The sequence below is a fragment of the Cebidichthys violaceus genome, unplaced genomic scaffold (genome assembly GCF_023349555.1).
Source record: "Cebidichthys violaceus isolate CVI_PGR_0920_01 unplaced genomic scaffold, fCebVio1.0.p SCAF_17, whole genome shotgun sequence".
NCBI lineage: Eukaryota > Metazoa > Chordata > Actinopteri > Perciformes > Stichaeidae > Cebidichthys > Cebidichthys violaceus.
The window spans coordinates 3,510,392-3,532,029 of NW_027176340.1; the positions used below are offsets into that span (position 1 = coordinate 3,510,392).

Consider the following 21,638-nt stretch of genomic DNA (forward strand, 5'->3'; position numbering starts at 1 on the left):
CAAGATGTTACAAAGAAGCTCCTGAGTTTACAATCCTGTGACTATAATAAAAAAGTGGTAGAGAGGCAGCTTAAACAACTCAAACCGTGGATTAGATGAAGAATCTCAGATTAATTCATTAACTTTGCAGAGTTCTGGACACAGTGATATCATATAGAAAAGTCCATTTGCACCTCTTGATCTGTCACATAATCCCATTATAGCATGTTTTTTTGTTTAGTCATACAACAGTTCTGTGTGTGTCCTAAAGATCCTGAAGACAGGACGGTCTAACCTATGGAAGATGTGACACCCTGACGCGTTCTCATCGTTCATTCTGAAAACGTTTTAAGGACAGAAATGCTTCGTTTTTGCTACAACATCAGAAGAGCTTTTTTAGTATCTACTACAGCGAGCCTGAACACAACAAAAAAAAAAAAAAAAAAAATCCATGAAAATGCAAATGGGGACAGTGATATTAAACGTTGCAGTGGCGCATGTTCAAAAACAATAAAACTCACTGTATTCAAAGGTGTGACGGGACAGAATCCTTTTTTTGTGGTGTCTTTTGTTCTATATCCATAAATAACTGAGACCACCATGTGTTTGAAGTCAGATACATGCAGAAAATGTTAATAAGTGGTAAGCCATACCGTTGTACTTACGGATGTGGTCTCCCTCTGTAGCTAATTAAAAAGACATCTTTTTGATCTCATAATAGCCCTGCTGCCAGGGTAAACAAAGCAAGCGACAATGACACAATAATGGGTTTTTGCATTTCAAGAGAAGATACAATTTGAATACAGGTCTATTTTTTACTGTTCATTTTTTTTTTGGCAACATCTTTATTAAAACAACCCTTATCACACTCTATGAACCCCATAGTGCTTGTCTGGTGTGAGAATCTATTGTTTTTCTCTTGAGGAGTCTGGTGATGAGATTGGAGAGTGTAGAGTTAAGAGAACAAACACTTGCTATCAGTATAAAAAAAAACCCATAAAAAATGAAAGTCATTTTACACAAGACTGTTGTCCTGTTTGCTCATTGAGCCATCCACCTCTGTGAGAAAGAAAATGGCTAATGGGATTTTTTTTTTACAGTGAATTAAAAGCAGATTGTGGAAAACAGCTGGAATTGAATAAAAACAACCTAAACTCTGTAAAAGGAAGCACGGTGAAATACAATTTCATAATGTTAAGCTGATCAAGTTTATATTCCATAGTCATATCATATATTTTGCCAGTATTTATTCATATAAATATTTAATTCACACATTTAACTTACTGCTTTATATTGAACACATTGGACCAATAAAATCATGGAAAAGTATATGACCTGAAAGAATTGAACTGATGAATAGGCCCAGGTCAGTGATAACAAAGCCCCATGCAAGTAACAGTACCATGATGGCAAAGATAAGATAAGATAAGATAATCCTTTATTGGTCCCGCAGTGGGGACATTTACAGGATCACAGCAACAAAGTGGACAGTGCAAACAAGGTACATGGTAAAAACAAGAGCAGCAAGTATGATAAATAAGTAATAAACAGTAAAGACTATCAACTAAGTAAAAAAGTACAAAAATCCACAATGACTAAATATAACTAAAAATGAAAATATTATACATACAGAGTATTTTTCCTTTTTTTTAGAGTAAACATGTATATTTAATATATGCAAGCTTACCATGTGTTTTTAATTACCCAAGCACAGCGAAACACCTAAACGTCACATTACACAAACGTGCGACGTTGTCTGTATTCATTGCCATCACAATATATTGTATAGGCCTCTTAAACAGGTGTTGTGTCGAATACTGCTTCCACGTCGATGTGTGTTTTCCCCTTTGCCTAAACCGGAACCAACCTCATCCCTGTGCCTAAACAACTTGGAGGGGCGGGGGGGGGACAACCTCTGACGTAACACCTGCACTTGTAAAATTAGAATCGTGTCAAGTAGCGTCAGGTAACCATGGAAACACATCCTGAGTTAGCAAAACGTTGAGGTTAAAGAACGTCAAATATCCATTTTCGTTCTATTGACGTTACGTTTGCAGATAATGTTCAGCAAGAATTATCAGGTGAGTTTATTTTACCGCAACTGCCTTTGGCCTTCTACTCCTCCGTAGGTAGCATGTTGTCTTTATAAGCTACTGTGAGCATTAGCTCGATGTAGCATAGCATTAGCTGCAGGCAAACATAGTGACAACTCATCCTGTTTCTCTTAGGGTGGAGCTGTGGTGGAAGTCTTTAGTGGACAAGGAAAAGACCCTGTAGCAGAATGGAAACTCTGCGGAGGCCCGTCAGCCATACATAAGGTGAGTTTACAGAGCTGCTAGTTTTACCGTAATGTGATTATATGTGCGCACATAAGTTAGTCAATTTAACTAGCCTACATGTCAAGCTAGCACACAGTAACAAATACAGTCTAATGCAGTCCAGTAAACGTCACACAGTTAACAACGTCTGAATGATTAACGTCACCACAGGGCTGAACCCCCCCGGATGAAGCAGTGAGACAGAAATTAAACTTTAGGCTGATAATCTCTCACTTTAACGCGAGCAGGGCTACATTGTAATGTCCAAGTTCCCATTGTTGTCATCATTTACAGCCGTAAATCAGATGTAGGACACTTACAAATTGGGACGCTAGCACATGACACATTTTTGGAAATACAAACCCATGATATCAGCAAATTTAACTGTAAGGGCAAAATCAACTTTTCAACGAAATGTGACAATTTTATTGTCGATGCCATGAAACTATACACTTTCCCTTCACTTGTTCTTTCTATGACACCTAGTATTTCTATTTCAGACCTTACATGCTTTATTTTCCTCACATGTACAGTCTGCTCTCGGTGACTCAAGGTGTGCCGACACAATACTGGTCATCATAAGTTATGATTCATAACTAAGCAGATCCTTAGACTTAGTAAGGCCTCGTGTCATTTCCTTCCTCAGGAGTACAACAAAGAAGTGAGAGGCTTTGTTTACTGCCTGGAGGTCGGCAGCCGGACAGTCAAGATGCAAATACCAAAGAATGAGAAAATGTCTCGTAAGTCACCACACTTGCACCCGTTTTTAAATTACAATTATTATTATTATTATTAATAGTAATTCTCATCTTTGACTGTTTTTTCTTTAGTTGGACTTCTTCAACGTTTCTTGGTCCTTCAAGTGAATATTCCCGAGTTCAAGGATTTCTCCATTGAGCTCGTGTAAGTACAGCGAGCTCAATATTTGATTCATTTTTTATGTGGCGTGCACTGTTGTAGATCTGAATTCATCTTTAATAATTCTGTTGTTAATAAAGGACTTTTATAACGGCTAGTGTGGCTCGATATGGTGACCATAGTTACCTTTAATGGAGTAAGTTAACACTTTGTTACATGAGGGAATAGTTCATATCATAATGTAAACTGAAATCATTGACTCAGTGAATTAAAAGACATCTAGTATGATTACCCTTGAGCCGCCTGAAACATTTCATGTATTAGCAATGACTGTTATTTACTCTAACGTTCCGTGTAATAATCACATATAAACTGCTAAACTCTAACCTTGATGAAAAGAAGGCTTTCATCTTACCAGCCGCAGCACATTCTACAAGGTTTTTATTAATAAAATTGTGTGTAACATTGTAGCCTCTACTGTGTGGATGTTTATTGAAAGAGCAATCGCACTCCGAGAGACACCAATGTCTTTTACGGTCAATAAAACAACATTTGCGCAAATCAAGACTCTCCAGAAGTCTTCTTTGAAGTTTTTTTTACGGAGTCTTTTATTGTGATCAAAACTCTTTCGTGTACGAATTCACGTCACGGTGAAATTCAATTTATTACAGACTCATGCCACGTTAGACAGTATAGATGCTGCTGTTTAGATATTGTGATGTCATAGGAGCCATGCAGACAACAAAACTAGGTGGACATAGTGTCAGAAGTTTAAATAATTCCCCGCTATAAAGTTACCTACCTACCCCCTTTTTTTTTTTCTTTTTTTTTTTACTCGCACACTGCATCACTTTAAGAATCTGGAGAAATATTGCTGGTGTTGCTGTTCTTCCATTAGAGTGTGTCATGACGGCTGATTTCACAGCGCCGCATTAAAGTGAAGGAACCTTTAAGAGCTTATCTCACAGAGTAATAAAGCGTGTGGCTTCTTTTTTTTTCTTTTTTTTTCTGCTCATATAACTTCTTAATGGCACAATTGATGCCGCCGATGATTTATGTTCTGTTGTCATGTTGCTTTGCAGGATAACTGATTCGGAGCACCTGAAAAGAAGACTTCACTTGTCAACAGTCCATAAAGAGCTGTCTGCCACACTTCTGCATGCAAAGATACCGTTTGTAGGATTGAAACGCAGTATTGTGAGTATCCAACTCATCCATGACATATTCATTTAGTACTTTCAGATGTACCTTCCGCTACACGCTTTAAAGATATTCAACTGCATCTCTAAGATGATCATTTTACTGTAACTGCGAAAATCATATTGCTCCCGTTGTCTCAGTGGTCTACTTTGTGCGTCGACCTTCGATCGTTCACCGGTGAACTCTTCAAGGGCTTTCTGACTCTGGATTGCATCACATTGTTTGCCACCTGTAAAGTCCGCCGCATCTTCACCATGAAAGCGGAGCCTACAGGAATGTCAAACGCTGGTAAACGGATGTTTTATCAGCTCAACTTAAAAGTCTCCCTCCATTAGTGGTCATTTCAAAGATATTCAGCTCAGCGCTGACGTAATGTAAGTCAGTTCTTCTGCGCTAATGTGAAGTTGTGTGCCAGAGCCAAGAGTTGATCAAAGCGTTACCGTTGTTGGGTGATGATATGTCACCATGATGACGTGTTTTTGTTTTTGTTCTACAGGCTGAATATGAGATGTTTCTCTTGTTCTCTAGACATGTTTCTCGGCGGCGCTGGTATTACGGAGCTGATTCCTCGCAGTTGCCACTTCCCACCAGATGTAAACCACGTCACTCAGGTGTTGAACGCGGAGAATTCGCGGAAAGCAGACGCGAGACTGTCGAGCTCTGACTGCGGTGGGTAAGAGCAACATCACACAATTGTGAATTTATCAACCAGCGGTGGCGGAGGGAGTATCTAAGTATTATTATTTCCACTTTATGCGTCTCCACTACATTTTGTAGGCAAATATTGTCCTTTTTACTCTCCACCAGTGAAACGGTTACTATACACATGGTGCAGAAATTGTTGCACATAGGGAAATTGCTTCCCACGAAAGAGATCGTGATGATAATCGATTTGTTTTTCCCCGTGTGAAATTCCTGTGGTCCTCATGTTTGTGTTCATTTGCACCTCACCTGCACTCAGAGAGCTGCAATTATCTCCTCGTATAAAAAAGACATGCACCGGCAATCCAGTTCCTCCGCCTCTGTGGCCTTTTTATTTATTTATTTTTTTTTTATCAGCGCTTATTTATTTGTTCTGACAGCTGTCTAAGTCATGTTGAATCAACCGGCAATGCCCATAGAAGAGAGCTGTAACCACACACACAAGGAATAGCTTTTCATAATTAGCGTCTGCATTATTAGCATAACATTCTTAATCATAATTAAAACGATTTGCTATTAAAGCAGGCATCCAATTTAAGTCGCTCGGTGAATATCGCTGCTTTAGTACCCCGATCTGTCAGAAACTGTTAAAGGTAAGCTACAGCAGTTATTATAATGCAGCAATAAACAAACCGCGATTACCTCATACACCGAAGACGTTCTCTTTTTAAGGTCGATTAATTTGTATTGATCGAAATCACCGCTCAAATTATTTAGTCTATCAACTGTCTTAGATCTCATTTTATTCCTTATTGTTGCCACATTCTTGTATGGGCTTCTGTAGACGTGAAGCACACTGAACTTTACTCACTCCTAAACCCGGGTCGTTGTCTGAGTGTCGAATCTGCTGCATCAAAGCAGAGTGTGACTTCTTCTCTTTCTTCATCCTCAGCGCTGTCTTTATCGTCTTGACGGTTCCGGTGTGTTTTGTGGCATGAAAGTGTCTGCTCTCGGGCTCTGATGATCAGGATGAGACAGAAAGTGTGTGTTTTTTTTGTTTTTTTTTGAGTCAGCTGAGGTGGTCCTAATGAGCCCTGGCAAAGATACAGCAGGGTCAGGCCGTGGCCCTTTCATGACTCGCTCCACAGCCCATCTTTTGGGATTTAAGAGAAGAAAAAAAAAAAACAGCAACTCAATCAGTTCAGCAGTAGAGTCTCATCTATATACAGCCATTAAAGCTCAACTGCTTGTTATAATCAGTAGGCTCAAATACAAGATATAAAAGACAAGTTTTTAAAGTTTTCCATTCAAAGTAAAAAAAAAAAAAAAGAAGAAAAAAACATTGAAAGGGCTTTTGTAGCTAGTGCGGAGGCGGCTTCTTACTGATCTTTAAAATGCCGCTCTGAGGCCTTCACATTGAACTGGTTTTATGCCAGCATTTTTTTTTTTTTTCATCTATATGAACTATGCCACTTTTGTAAATGTGAAGAATATCCTTGGGAAGCCTCCGTGGTCTGCTTCATCATTTATATGACTGACAACTGGCTTCACATCTCCAGCCCTCACTTGCCGGGTAGTTTTAGGTCCAAGCGAGTGGAGTTAGTAAGTTCAGTCTCTTTATTTAGAACATGTATGACGCGTAAGACGTATAAGACGGCGACTTCAAAACAACAAAGATCGATGACGGGATGTTCTTTGCAGTTCCCGATCACTCCACCGCTGCCACATCGAGCGGTTATCGACGATCCGGGCCCCGGGGGGGGGGCGCTTTACGCACAGCCTCGGGCTCCACGCTTTCAGGCCCACCCCCTCAAACTGGAAGAAGAAGAAGAAGAAGCAGCAGCAGCAGTGCAGCCTCACACGGAATGGATAAAAGTGTAAAAAAAAAAAAATTCTCATGAATCTCATATTAACATATATCTCTATATGTCATACATTACCATAAGTACAAAATAGAACATGCTGTCTTTGAACTTGGTTTTCTTCTTCTTGCGCTGTTCCTCACAGGCAACCCCGTCCAGAAGAATGAACCAGAACGTTACTGCAGAAAGCGAGAGCGTCGCCGAGCAGAGTGCGAATCTATCGCACGGAGAACCTTCCCGCACTCCTGTTGAGGGTAGATTTCAATAAGTCTTCGTTGTATTGTTTTATCTAGTCTGCATGCTTCCTACACACACACACATGCCCTCGTCATTTATCACATTTCACCACTGCTTTCATTCTTTTATTTGTTTTGCGTCGTTGCCGACTTGCGTACTTGGCGAGCGTGACGAGGACTTTAAACTTAAAGGCTGTGTCGGAAAATTGAACCAAAAGCTATTGACAGTGTGTTTTAGTACAAGGTGCTGCACACATCTGGGTCGTGGTTGTTTGGATCAACTGGAAGCTGCTACTCTTCTTTCCTGTTAAAGACTCAGATGCCACACAGTATTCGTTCAAACACTCACAGAGGGAACTGTCACTGTCATCGTCGTCTCTTATCGTCTTTTTTTTTTACCCCTTTTTTCTGTTCTTTATTGTACAGAACGTATAGAACATATTAAGTGTAACGCCACAATGTTACACTACGAAATGAATAATGAAATGTGATACAAATTGAGCCTCGTCAAAGCAAATCTGTATACTGACGCTTGCTGTAGGATACCGACGACGCCATCGCACTCACACACTGACACTCAATATTTAAGAGGTAAGGGGCGGTGGCCATTAGTAGGGCTGAATACGGAACAATAAACACACACAAAAAAAGCAGATAAATGAATTAGATATTCCGTGAAATGAGCAGAGCACAGGTCTGTTAGTCTTTAAGTCAATTGTTTTCCTTCTCCTGACAAAAAAAAAAAACGGTGTCATTGGAGATCATCGATTGATCAATTACAATTCAGGATCTTGTTTTCCCGAACGTGAGTATTCATGACCCACATCACCAACCAGAGCTTCTTTGTGAGTCTGTGAGCGTTCCTTTATAAAACTCATACATGACTGATTCTTTCTCCGATTGGATGTTAAAACCCACACCTGCCGTTTTCCATTTTAATCTCTGTATAGCAGTCAGTTGCTTCTCTTGCTCTTCCAAAAGCAGATAATGGAAAAGAAGAAAGAACAAAATAAATTGTCAAATTCATAGTCTTAAGTTGTAACGTGGACCCAGAAGCGGGATGCAGAGCAGTTATCTTAAAAGGCAGAAGATTACTTGTTTCTTTTTTTCTTTTTGTTCAGAAGAACGTTTAATGATAGGTAAGCAATCAGCAAAGGCACACACAGCAAATAAGAGAGATGACAGCGCGGCGTGTATAACGCACATAAGACAATTTTGCAAAGAGAGTGAGTTGGCGAGCCATTATATATACTTAGTGACTGATAGCCGGGAATAAAGAGGAAAAGAACGAATTAAAACAGGAACTGAACTCAATATACAGAAATGTAGCGTTTTTGGAAAATGTACAGAGAATTACAGTCGAGTCCTGTAGCTATAAAACGTTATTTGGAAAGAGCAACGCCTAGAAGTGCTCAGCAGGCATTATTGATTCTTAAGTAAATACTCATATTACCAAAACCATCATTACTTCATAATGTCCCCAAGCATTGTTTTTGAGTTGAATACCAATATTCCGAATATTGCCAACAAAGCAAATTACATTACATTACATAACGGTCATTTTAGCAGACGCTTTTATCCTGACTTACAATTCAGGATCTATCTACACACCGTAGACGCAGCTACGGGAGACATTTTGGGGTTAAGTGTCTTGCTCAAGGACACATCGACATGAGACTAGCAGGAGCCGGGGATCGAAGCAAATCAATGCTATGTAGTCAATGAAGTTGTTTCACCTTGCTCTTGTTGGTACGCAGGGAAACTGTCGTTGGCTGATCAATTGACATGAAAGCTGTTTTTCTTAACTTTAATGATAAGTAAATGGTAAATAAATGTGGAGAATATGGAGGCGATATGGAGAAAATCAAATATCACGTTATTTTTCGAGCAAACACCTCGATATCCATAACGCGACGATACTGCAGGGTTGACTGTTTCTTTTACTAAATACGATTTTTGTCAAATAATCATTAGTAATGTGGCTATAATGACTAATTAGGTGAAGGCAAATAATAGAACAGTCTGGAAAGCTCAGAAAATACATTACTTTATTGTTCTGTCATATTACCAAATCCTAAGATCACAATAACAGTATAATATCAATATGTTGTCCCTAATGTAGTGATGATTTTGCCCCTTCATTTAGAGAACGTGACGCTAGAAGACTCGCGAGTGAGTCTAGTTAGCCTTGACTTAGTACATCTAAATACCTAATGCTCTGGGTGACGGCGGAAAAAAATCACTCAGCGTCTTTTTGTTTTTCTGGCATGTGAATATAATATGCGTGTAATGCGTTTATTCAGAACAGGATATTGACTACATGACTTAAAGTGCACTCTCTGCTGTAAAAGTGCACACTAATCCTCTAATTACAGCTCTTCTTTATTATTATTCTTGTACATCGGTAAAAGCATTACAAATTAACCAACAAAACAAAAGCCCATCTCTGTCAAAGCATGTTCTCCCAAGCACCTAATAACGGATTTTATAGTTGGTAATACAACATCCTTTGAGCATGACTGAATGCAAAAACCGATGATTAAAAATTCCTTAATTCAGCTGAACATAATGTATTCTCCCTGCACCGAATGAATGCAAGAAGCTCGGTTACTGAAATGCCTTCATTAATAGGGATTTTCACAGCGCATAATCAGTTCACAGATATGCTTCTGGCAAACTATAATAACATTGTTGTTTGACTGTTTGGTGTTATAAAGCTTTTCTAATGTTGAAAGTGCTGCATGCAGGGACACTTGGCACTATACAGCCCCATCCCCCCAAAGACAAGCAGGGATCCAAGAAGCTCCGCCTCTACAGTGCTGGAAGAGAGAGGCTAGTATCGTCAGGTGAGACGTGCGCACTTGCATCTTATGTTCTCCGTGTATGTTGCAACACAAAATGTGGTTTGGTGAATGTGGTTGAATATGGCACGGTGGTTTAATAATTGTGTCCAGATGCTGTACCTGGTGGCCAAAGAAAGGGAAGTAAAGCTAGGGAGAAGTGCACTCCTCCACCCAGTTGTCAAGAGAGCAAGCAACAACCTCTGACCTTAACAGAAGCGACAAATCACCTAACAGCAGGTGAGGCTGACATCTGCCGGGATAGACGGCGAGCATGACAGCAGGAAGCGGCAGCAGGAAGACGGGTGCACTTTTAGACTGACTGGTGGTTCAAAAAGTCTAAAAAGACAGTGAGGGATGGAACAAAAGAGAATAATATGCATATTTGACAGTCTACTTTGCATTTTTCTGATTTTACCAAGAAGGTCCTTTATACTTGAGAAAAATACCCATTCCTACTTAAAAAAAAATTACATTTAAAATATTGCGTGAATTTCGATGAGCCTCAGTCTATGCCGCATACACACCATCGCTTTGGTTGCCCTTCTTTTTTCCATTTTGCATAGCCCACGTCAAGGCCGTTTTCAACATTTTTGTAGGAGTACCTTCTCCTGCTCCAGCCCATGAAATCCCACCAGCACCATCACCACCACAAAAAAAACACACACACACACACACACCAGCATTGTCCACACAAAATGAGCGCACATGCTCTGAAAGCTCATTTATCGATGTTTCTCCTCAGCAATAAGCTTCTTTGCTGCGGCCGTACCCACGGAGAGAAAGCAGCTAGTTCATTAATGGTAATGTGGCACATTAAATAAAAGTCAGAGGGACATCTCCTGAGCCCAGGGTTCGCCACACAGTGGGCAATTAGAGAAAGTGATTATACTGTTGAGAGGTTCAGATCCGCTCACTCATTCAGATAGAGGTGCCTCTCTCTCTGATCTCAGGCCTGTCGTGGAGTGTAAGGAGCCAGTGTGTGTCTTGCACGCACACATGAATGGATGCATCTTTCAATTAAGGTTTAAAAGCGATTTTTACCCACCTATTCAGCAACATATTGTCCGACACTGTAACGCTACTGAAAGATTTTGTCTTGCATTTTAACAAAAGTTTAAAAAAAAAAATCCCCAAAAGATTAAAGTAGAATGACAGCAATATTCATAACTATCAGTTAGAGTTTTAAGGATGTTGGACAGAGAGTGACGACTTTGCAGTAAACTGCTGTTCTCACTACAGATTATGCTGTTTGTATTGTTATATTATCATTAGGGTATTAGCATAGCTGGGCTATTAACAAAACCTACAAAAATGTCAGTGCGGGAGGAATTTATGCTCTCTTTTGGCAAGCAACAGAATTCATTACAATTTTGCATAGTGCTATTATGAATTTGTATGTGCATATAATCAAATGAAATTAAAATGACATTAGTCAGGTGATGAAAAAAGGATTTATTGCTCACTGTAATTAGATTCCTATCATTATTCTCTACTCAGTATTTGCGGCTAAGACCTTCATGTGCATTCTGAAAGACGTATTCATCTATTATACAATTTGTGCACTCAAATCCTCTTTATTTTTGCAATATATGTTTGGAATAGAGAATGTACTCCTGTCTTGTTTTTGTTCTTTAATCCGTTTCAAATGTTGTAGATGTGTATAGCTGCACTCCTGCCAAGGAAAGTTCAGGAGCCGCTCCCACACCAGCGGAGTCTCCCTCCTGCTCGATCCGTCCACGTTTTTCTAGTGACCTGCAGGACCGGAGCAGCTGGGAGAGTAATGAGGGTACCGAGCCCCAGCTCACTCTGCAAGGGGAGGTGTTCACTTTCGCATCCCAGCCACACTCACCCAAACGAGGGCAAAGCCAGGGTGACCGGGAGAAGATGGAGATGGGAGATGATCGGGTTCAGGACAAAACTGGGAGGCGGTATGAGGCCCGGCTTGAGGATGACTTTATCGGCAGTGAAAGCGATGAGGTACGTCTGCTCTCAGGGAGAGACGTGTGCATCTCACAGTGTGTTGCTCTGACACTCATGAACATCTGCCTTAAATACACTGACAGTGTAGAAGAATATAACTTGTCAAATTTAGGGCTCTATTCTGATTTTTGTCGTCTAATTTAATCTCAATTCATCAGAATAGATTCAGTTTATTCTAATGTCTAATTAGATTGAATTCAGTTTAGTTTGATTAGGCGCCGTGTATTTGCCATCAGATCATTTATTGATGGCTCTGAGACTTATAATGAATAATATTAGTTTTATTTATGCTGAGCAGGGAAATTAAGCTGTTGAACTATAAAGATGACGATCTTCAAAGAAATGCTAATTGCTTTTACTTATTTAAAACATTATAATCACTCTGATAATTCAGACTTAAGAAGCTCATTTTGCTGCGCAGCTGATTAGTTTAATGTTAATACAATTTCTATGGCATTAAAGTAATGTATTCTATACACCGAGTTAAAGACAAAATCCACCCGAAAACACAAAAACCTAAAGAAAATCTGATGTTTGATGTGTCAGATGGTGCGTTCTTTTAAACTCTTTGATAACATCAACAGACCGCATTCCTCTATGATGTGGATAAGGTACCAAATAGACAACGTGCAACCGATTCAGTATATATTTCCAAGAGTCAACAGGGGAAATCTTCTCTAATACATTAATAGTAAATGTCAGGTTTTGGTATCAGTAACTCCGGGTTCTCTCAAGACCCACATTTCCCACTGACATATTGTGTGCATGTGCAGACCTCACGCCAGGTAAGACCTGACAGGTAAGAAAAACAGCATATAACAGGTTCCGTTTTGCAAAAATGTGATTCTTTTTATGCAAGGTTCTACCCAGAGTTGACATTTTCCTTTTAGATTTTGAATTACTTTTTGGTTTGAACATGCAAAACCTTTCAATTTGCCATCCTCAATTAACATTACACAGCCAAAAATACTGTGACATTAGCTTAGTATCAGCAATGCCTCCTGGTACAAGTTCCCTAAACAAAACGAAACAAAGAAAATTTTAATACACGTAGCTGCATTTGTCAAGGTAGGTAGAAATCGTACGACACGCACACACACACACACACACACGCACACACACACACGCACAGGTCGTGAGACAGGTTATCTCGTTAAATGGGAAATGATCACATAGCCTTTTCAAACACAACCCCAATAATGATCCATCAAAAAACCTGTGAAAGAAGCCCACCCACCATAGAGAAGCATTGCCTGGGCTTTGATTAGTAGAATAGTATGTGCAGCGTGTGCTGTCTGAACCAGGACAATTCCCTTTCCATTAATATTGCCTAGCTTGTAGAGTTAATCATTTTCTCCCTCCACCTTCGCAGGTGAAACCCACAAATGCGACTTTTTAGAGAATGTCCATCGGCATTCTAGGAAAGTAACCGACAGCAACTGTGTTAAACAATTGAGGTTAAAAAGAAAATGAATGCAGAAAAAAAAAATGAAATAACAACATTTCACAATAATAAACAGTGAAAGTGTGTCTGAGGGGGTTATTTCAAGGAGCATGTTTTCAAATGATCACATTAAAATCAGCTTCCGACAGGGCGGAGCTTATACACTGCGTAGTATGTGCGGAGCGAAGAGATGGCGCTTGGCCGTCTGCTCACTTGTTGCTCTCGCTACCATTAGCTGCTCCGTCTGCAACAATGTTGACATTTTTTTTTGTAAATTACAGCATCCGTGTATTGCACTTAAGAAGGATTTATGTCTTGTGTTTGTACTGAGGTGGGTCGCACCGATGCTGGTATTAAAAAGATGCAGCTTTTTACATTATTGACTCTTATAGTCTCATTTTATTTATTTTTTTAAAGCGCCTTCTAAATAAACAGGGAGTTCAGAATAATCGGGCCGCTTGTAGGGTATTGAGTGCTGAAAAAGAGGCGATGTGCAGTAGTAGAGAAAACAAAGGACGCGATACATTGAAATGCAAGTCATTGACAGGCGATATTGATCAAATCGTGAGGGCAGTGAAGATACAGAGATGATGATATGGCCTCACACCTACACCTTTTCAGCGAGAGTCAATTTGGAAGTGACTGTGCTTTAGAGAGGGGAAAAGGAGAGCAACAATATCCAAAAAAAACCTGTTTTTTCTAGCCGGGACAAAAGACTATTTCATCAGATATCCACAAAGATCATATGAACCACAAAACCCTTTTTTTTCCCCCCCAAGTATAGCTTACTCTCCAATAGGCTTGAGTGGGCTAAAAATGATTTCCTGTGATAGATTTTTATGATGACTGATGAAGCAAGGCTATTTGTGGTGAAGCACAAATTGCATATTTTCCCAGATGTGGTAGAAACATATTGTGGGCTACCTACAGTTATTGTTACACCGATTTGGGAGAATATGACGAACATCAAAAGAGAAAATTCATTTAAAGATTCTCTGTGGAGCTGTTGACCTCTAGTAAAGCAGTTGTTTTGAGTTAGGTCTCCTATGCACACATGGATGATGCAATACAATGTCACTATTCCAGTGATCAGCTGACTTATCAATTAACATTATATGCAAACATGACTTTTATGTTTTTACATCTTCAAGTTCTTCACTATCTTTCTTCAATGTTCAGTTCAGGCTCTTTACAGTAACTGTACTTTACTACTGGCTGCTTACTGGAACAGTTTGCTAATGCTGCGTGTCACTAGCCAGAGTTTAACCACTTGCCTCATACGTTGCCACGCGTTAATCTGAACGTCATCTGCATGTGTCATTCACAGCAGCGACGTAGTAACATAGTCCATGCCCTCCGAATATGATCTGAGCCAAGATAAACCCACCCACTTTTCCGGTCGGTCAGGAAGTATTTTTTTGGTCGGTGAGAGTAACATCATCAAGGGCTTTCTTAAGATCAAGCGGCATACAGACGGATGTTTTACCTGAATTCATACATATGTAATTCAGCACCTTTTATGAGTGCAGTCTCAGGCCTGTGCTGTGGTCCAAAGCCAGACTGAAATCTGTACAAAAGGCCATTTAATGGCCAGTTAATTTGAATATCAACGGCTTTCTACATATTTTTTTTGGTTTTGTGAAGTGATGATTAGATATGGATCTGTAATGATTTCATAGCAAAAGATCAGGACCAGGTTGTCCTTTTTTTAAGAAGCAACCGAAAATTTCCTAGCAAATGAAATATATTTTTGAAAAAAACGATGGCAGGATGATAATAAACTTAAGACGCTTCACTACATCCTCCAGACGCTTAGTATTGGTCGCATTGAATGCTGAAAAACTAGCCATCATTGTTTCCGTGAGATTGCACTCGTGGTTCTTGTTCCACGGTTTGACGTTCAATTTATGTTCAGTCTGACATTTTCAGTTTTTTATTACTTACAAAAGATTAAAATTCATTACACCTATTGAGAAATAGGAAGTTGGGGGCTATTCGTTTTTGAGGGTTTAATTAACTTTTCAACAGCAGTATATAAGGCACAAGAAATGTTGATGTTCTTGTCCTGTTAGGAATATCAACACCTGTGCGTTAAGTGTGTGCCCTTGGCTGCGTGTTGACCCTTTCACATGCTGCAACAGATCAAACATTTCAAACACACTGACAGTCTTTGGGATTATCCAGGGCGAATGTTAACATCGATCAATCTGTTGAGGTGTCAGAAAGCAGCTCAGTGAAGTTATCAAACAGTCCATCAAAACTGGGTCCGTAAATTGTTAACAGTAGGATTTTTAGTGAACCTTTCAACACATTGCAAAGGAGACTAAATCACCACATAATAACGGCTTGCACTGAAATTAGTCTTTTAAATATTGGAGCAACACCAACATCTTTCCCGTTAGGTCGAGAAAGCTTCATCATAGTTTGGTGGGGCGGACTCAATGAGAACCGGTGTGCTGCCACTATTATCTAACAAGGTTTCAGTTAAAAACCAGGATATGTGAAATTTGTCAAAGCTGGCCAGGGGCTTAAAACCAAAAGGTGGAGGGGGACGCCGAGGGCCTTAGGGGAGAGGAACTGAGGGAGGGAGAGGGAAGGGACCAGAGGGAAGTTTGGCTCCAGCTGTGGCCAGTTCTTTTATTTGGTTCAGTGAACTCCAGGAGGGGTTAGGGCCAAAGAAACACATTATAAAGATACAAAAATAAGATGAAACAGAATACATAAAATGCATCAAATACAAACATTAGCCTTCTCTGTTCTTTTTCTGTGGTGGAGATTTGAATTTTTCAAGACGAAGACATTTGAAGAAAGTTAATCCTCACAGGTGGTAATTGGCATGTGAGGTAGAGACTCTTGATTCCGACATCCCTCATGGTTTACATTTTCTTCAGGCAGGATCTAAAATGTCTCTTCTTAAAGCTACGGTTGGTAACCTTAAGAAACTAGCAAGAGTACGCTAGATTTTTTTTTTTTTTTTTTAATTGTCCAACCGAAAAACCCCAGCCCATTGTTCCCAACTCTTTTCCAATGAAAGTAGCTGGCAGCACTAGATCCAAAAGTTGTCTAAATCTAATATGAAAGTTGCCAAGTCGGCAACGCTGGCAGCCCGTCCCTTCAGGCCTCCCTCCAAAGCCCCAACATTATCATTACAAACGTAAACATATCATAATGAGCAGTTCTCACCGCCGGTAGGTAGACAGGCAGATAGACCATCCAATTATCTCAATTGGGCTGAAATAAAAGATTGGACCGGCTTATTACAGTCCTGTGACAAGCCACAGATATTTCATTTTTTTCTGTCAGAGTTTGATTCATTGATTGCTGTCAGGCTGTAATGAGAATTTCAGCAAAAACATAAAGAAAAATGGTTTTGAAGAAGATTACAACCCTACCTGAAAGCTTTCTGGTGTGTTGTGTTATTTCTCGTCGTTATCTTGAATCCTCTTGTCTCTTGTCCTTGGCAGACGGAGCCAAAGAGTGACGTAGGAACAATTTTACTCCCGACTGACAGCGCTCCTGTTTCTTAGTTGTCTTGTTGGTGTTAGTCTGTTGTTGTCCAATGTCCAAAGTGGTTTTGACTTCCACACAGCCCATTCGCCTCATCATTCACTTCTAATCGCCGGATCTTAGTGCACTGCAATATTTTTGAGAAGTTTGTGAAAGCTAATCTCCAGTCTTTGCAGACACTGTAGTTCAGTGTAGTGACACATCAAAAAGGCTTGTGCCGTTTCGTAGGCCATGCTCGTTTTTTAAAAAAAATACGGTCGTAGCCTTCTGTGTCCTTCATAAATGAGTACAGTATACAAATCAAGACATGCAACATGGGTTGTGAAACGGTTTGTTTGGCATATCACATAAGCTTTGCATTCCTAGTGTCACAGTTTGGCAAAAAGACAACAGGGGATGGACCCAAATCCAGATAGACAAGGGGAGCAGAAGGATGCTAAATGTCCAAAACAAAAGTTACAAAGCAGGTTAGTCCAAAAATGAGTAGCTGAGAGTCCAACGGGCAAAACGACACTAAACAGGACCAGCAAAATCAGACATGTGCACAAGGGGATGTTAACAGTAACATAGCAGACAAACCAACAACCAGCAGACGAAAGACAGGACTGTAAATACACAAGAAACTAATCTGACAACAAAACACAGGTGGGGAGACGCGAGTGCAGGCTGAACGCTGATTGGTGGAAGAAACACAAGGGACCAGAGCAAGGCTGATGAGACTAATGCAACACAGGTGATCTACAGACAAATGGAGGGGAAACCCCATAGACAGGAAGTGAAACTACCGCAGGACACAAGGGAAGCTAACCCTAACCCAGGGAACTTCACAATAAAACAGGAAACAAACTAAAAAGTCAAGATCAAGATCATAAGAGCTAGAAGCTTTGGTAGGTTTAAGTCACCATATTCTGACACCTTGACTATAGTAATTAATCAGACTGTGGTTAGCCATCGGACAGAAGTTGGCCTGATTTTGATTTTCATTCATTTATGGCAGGTTGCTCATTTCTCAACTTGGAGCAATATCATCTTTCAAGGTGTTGCGTCAGTTTCATGCAATTCTTTTAAGATAACATTTGTTCTTAAACATAGAGAAATATTAAAGGCAAAACAAAACAATGAACCTGCAGAACCATTTTGAAACGTATGAAATACAATAGAACAATTTCTAATGTGTAATATTAATTTAAAATTCAGTTATTTTAATGCAATAAGAACTGAAAGAATGTACTATGCAGTAGTATAGCAACTGCTTTTATGACACTCACATGCTAGCTAAACAGAGCATTGCTACATGCCTGCAAAACACAGGCTGGAACACACACTTATACACACACACACACACACACACACACACACACACACACACACACACACACTGCAAACCCAAATGGTCACAGCCACACCCATTAAAAGTCCTTTCAATAATATATGAAGTTCATTGTTTATTCACTTGCACTTATGAAAATGATAACGCTTTGAAAGAAAAGAGAAAACAAATAACATGTGGAGCAGGTGAGATAAAAACCTCAAAGTGCCAATGCCTTCAACCCCCAAAAACTGAGGTCAGAGATGAAAGCAAACACCTCAAAAGGAGACTGCTAAGTGAAGAAACAAAGAGAGATTGCAGTTCTTGGGGAAGCTTCAAACAGTCCAATTCATGAGAATCAATGTCGATAATATGATCTTAAAAAAGTGTAGGTGTGCTCGCAATTTGCCTGTAGATCGGCAGACTGTTGAGATGGTGCAGAATAATGGCATTAAACACTGTAATCTATGTTTTGAATATGAAACATTCACTCCTTTGTCGTCAGTGGTAGCTCTGAAACGTTTGTAGAGTTTCTACTTGGTGGACAATGGCAGCTGTAGTCCGCTTTGATTCAATGGAATCCAACTGTGACCCAGTTTCACCGCAAAAGACAATGCATCGAAACGTCCGCAGAAACTTTGATCAAGCATCGTCGTGCTCTGTCCACACACGCTGCACGCTCAGCTTGGTCCAAAACAATCGCATTGTCTCCAGTATGGCTTATCGTCCAGCTTTCAAAAGCCGCTGGTCCGTGTTGATGTATGCATCTGCTACCCTCCCCTTATTGTGGCTTTCTAAGAATCGTTTGGTTTACCTGTGTTGTCGGCGACAGAAGTGGCTTTTTGCTGCAGGACTTTTTTGAAAAGTTTTCGATGGGGTGTTTTTTTTTTGCTGTGAAACTGGGTCACAGTTGGAATCTATTGTTACTTTTCCCGAATCCAGCTGCCGTCCTCAGTAAATGAGCAAGTTACAAACTTTTCCGAATCACGTATCTTTCTGGGTTTGTAGGGGTGAGTGTTTGATATTCAAAACTCAGGTTTTCAGCCGAGTATTCCTTTAATGTTGAATAGAGCCATGTGCCGTGTCTGTATTTGGAGGGTGTTATGTAACCTGATTGGTAGGCGACACATTGTGAACTATATCGCTGAGTGGTAACTTTGGATCTGAAGGTGGGAGAGATTAGCAAGACTTAAAGAGAATGCCATTACCCTTTTTAAATGTGAGGTTAATTTAAAGCTAAACCACCAACACCTGGTCAATCCCAATGACTGTTTGCCATCTCATTATCGTATTTCATTAAGCACACATCAATCTAAAGGGCAGAACGTTGTCCAGGTGACATTAGAAACAGTCTACCATTTATTCTTAAGGCCATGACTAATCATCACATTTTACAGTGTTTAAAATCATTTACAGTTAATCAATTTGTCCCCGTGTTTCTTTCAGGATAGGAGCTACAACGCGTTCAACCCTGGTACTCCCAGATCTCCCAGTCCAATTTTAGATGTGCAACTTGAAGTCCATCCTGAATCTCACAACATTAATCAAACAACACCGAAAGAGCTCAGTCCAGCTGCCACCGGTATGAAGTCTCCATCCGGTGTGAGAGCTGAACCAGCCGGGCTCGCCCCCACTCGCTGCCTCTCACCTGGCGCGACACCCAGCAGACAGGAAGTCAAGTGTGGCCCACGTGTAGCAGAGGTGGTGAACCAGGTCGCGCATGAGAACAGCAACGTATCGCTTTCAAGGAGATTCCTGCAAGAAGTCAAATTGGATGACTCCACACGGCACAAGGTACTGCTTATATCTACAACAGCCCTCATCCAGAGTGCTGCGGCTCTATACATATATTTTGTGCCAGAGAGACAGAGCCTCGGAAGACTTGTGAAAAAGTTTGTAATGCCTTGCTGAGAAGGATCAGACTATACAGTCTGTTACAAATTGAGGTTGGCCACCGCTCCGGTTGAAAAGATCCAGGATCACAGGATAGTCAACTGGAGAGATCACAAGGCCTGAAGGGAGATCTGTCACTTGGCTGTTGCTTTCTGCATTTACACAACTCACTGCTGAGACATGTCCCAGCATTCTTCATCACGGCAGCTCTTGACTGCTGATTTGTGCCAACTCCAGCAGGCGACATGCAGTGAGGGCTTTGACTGAAAGGTTGTCAGAGAAATATGACAAGGAGTTTGTTTCCCCTCCCTGCAGCTCTGGTTTATTGACTGCCATTGATTCAATACCAGGCAAGGGCAACACCAGGCATCCTTGCACAAATCAGGTTAACATAGCCCTCTCTTAAAACAGTAGATCCACTGGTTATCTGTCAAAACTAAGACTGTCCAGCACCGCCTTGAGCTCTTGTCTGCTGTTTTGAGATTTACTCGACTTTGTATCAACGAGAATCTTAATAACAATACTGTAGGTCCGTTTTTATATGGAAATATGCTGCTCTAATGGGACAGTGTTAATGTTTCTAGTATTGGGACGAGACAGGAATTTATTCTGTTCTGGGATTGGGACAGGACAGGAGTGAAAATCCACTCCTGTTTCACCCTCTGGTGTGTATGTGTGACTGTGACTAAGCGCATTGTCATCGGAATTGCTTCCAAAAAAAAAGTAATTTCTTTTTTTTTTTCCCACAGGTAATCGTTTTAAAGGCAGAAGACACCAACGCACTGAAGCCTGTTGACTCCGGCGATTACAACGTACGCGCGCTTAGCAGTCTACGAATGCACGGGGACGATGATGATCACGAGCTTCGAATGCTGGCAAGTCTAAAAAGGGAGCAGGAAGAATATGAATGTAGAGCCTCGGGCCTCAGTGCATCCCAGATCCACCACTGCAATGTCAGCGTCAGCATGAGCAGTGACGACGCCTCTACCTGGACCCACATCTCCACGGTCTGTACTATCATCCTCTGCTACTCTTGATCCTTCCTTGTTGATTCTTCACTAACGAGCAACACTCATGTGCAGCTCATCCACTATTTACAATCATTAGTACGTTGTCCTTCTCTCTATCTCCCGTCTGGAATAATTTTTTTGACCCGGGTTGATCCTCACCCTTGTTAATTTCCATTTCAAGCACTTGTGCCACCGTGAAGTGCTAATGCCCCTCTTTCTCCAGCGTGTTTTCTGCATTACAAAAGATTATGGAGATAGAAGCACATTAAGTGGCCTCTCACAGCTTTAAAAAAAAAAAAAAAGCACACTGGCATAATATCCTCGGTTCCCGCCAGTGACAAAAAATTATTTAGGTCATTTGACATGATCCCCAGACGTCTTTTTACAATTCAAAGATGGCATAGTTTGCGCTTTTTCTATTGAAGGTCATTCAGAAGTATGGCTCATTAGCATAAGCACATTGCACTCGTGAAGCGAGAACACCGTCCTGCCTGGCCCTGCAGGGTCCACTGTGGGATCCCCAGTGATACAGTCATTACAGATGCTGGCGTTATAGG

The 21,638-nt window shown here is 40.6% G+C and overlaps 1 protein-coding gene across 1 annotated transcript in view; it reads left to right on the plus strand.

The window, feature by feature from the left end:
• The first annotated feature begins 1,993 nt into the window (after positions 1-1,993).
• The window catches only part of cfap20dc (CFAP20 domain containing), a 33,296-nt gene continuing 13,651 nt past the window's right edge, over positions 1,994-21,638 (plus strand). The window contains exons 1-14 of the mRNA XM_068711704.1: positions 1,994-2,060; positions 2,208-2,297; positions 2,944-3,037; positions 3,128-3,200; positions 4,238-4,352; positions 4,496-4,643; positions 4,884-5,024; positions 6,699-6,874; positions 7,005-7,113; positions 9,843-9,941; positions 10,050-10,175; positions 11,593-11,915; positions 19,625-19,972; positions 20,821-21,078. Of these exons, the coding sequence (XP_068567805.1) occupies positions 2,040-2,060; positions 2,208-2,297; positions 2,944-3,037; positions 3,128-3,200; positions 4,238-4,352; positions 4,496-4,643; positions 4,884-5,024; positions 6,699-6,874; positions 7,005-7,113; positions 9,843-9,941; positions 10,050-10,175; positions 11,593-11,915; positions 19,625-19,972; positions 20,821-21,078 (2,121 nt within the window). The 5' untranslated portion in view covers positions 1,994-2,039. The remainder of the gene's footprint in view (positions 2,061-2,207; positions 2,298-2,943; positions 3,038-3,127; positions 3,201-4,237; positions 4,353-4,495; positions 4,644-4,883; positions 5,025-6,698; positions 6,875-7,004; positions 7,114-9,842; positions 9,942-10,049; positions 10,176-11,592; positions 11,916-19,624; positions 19,973-20,820; positions 21,079-21,638) is intronic.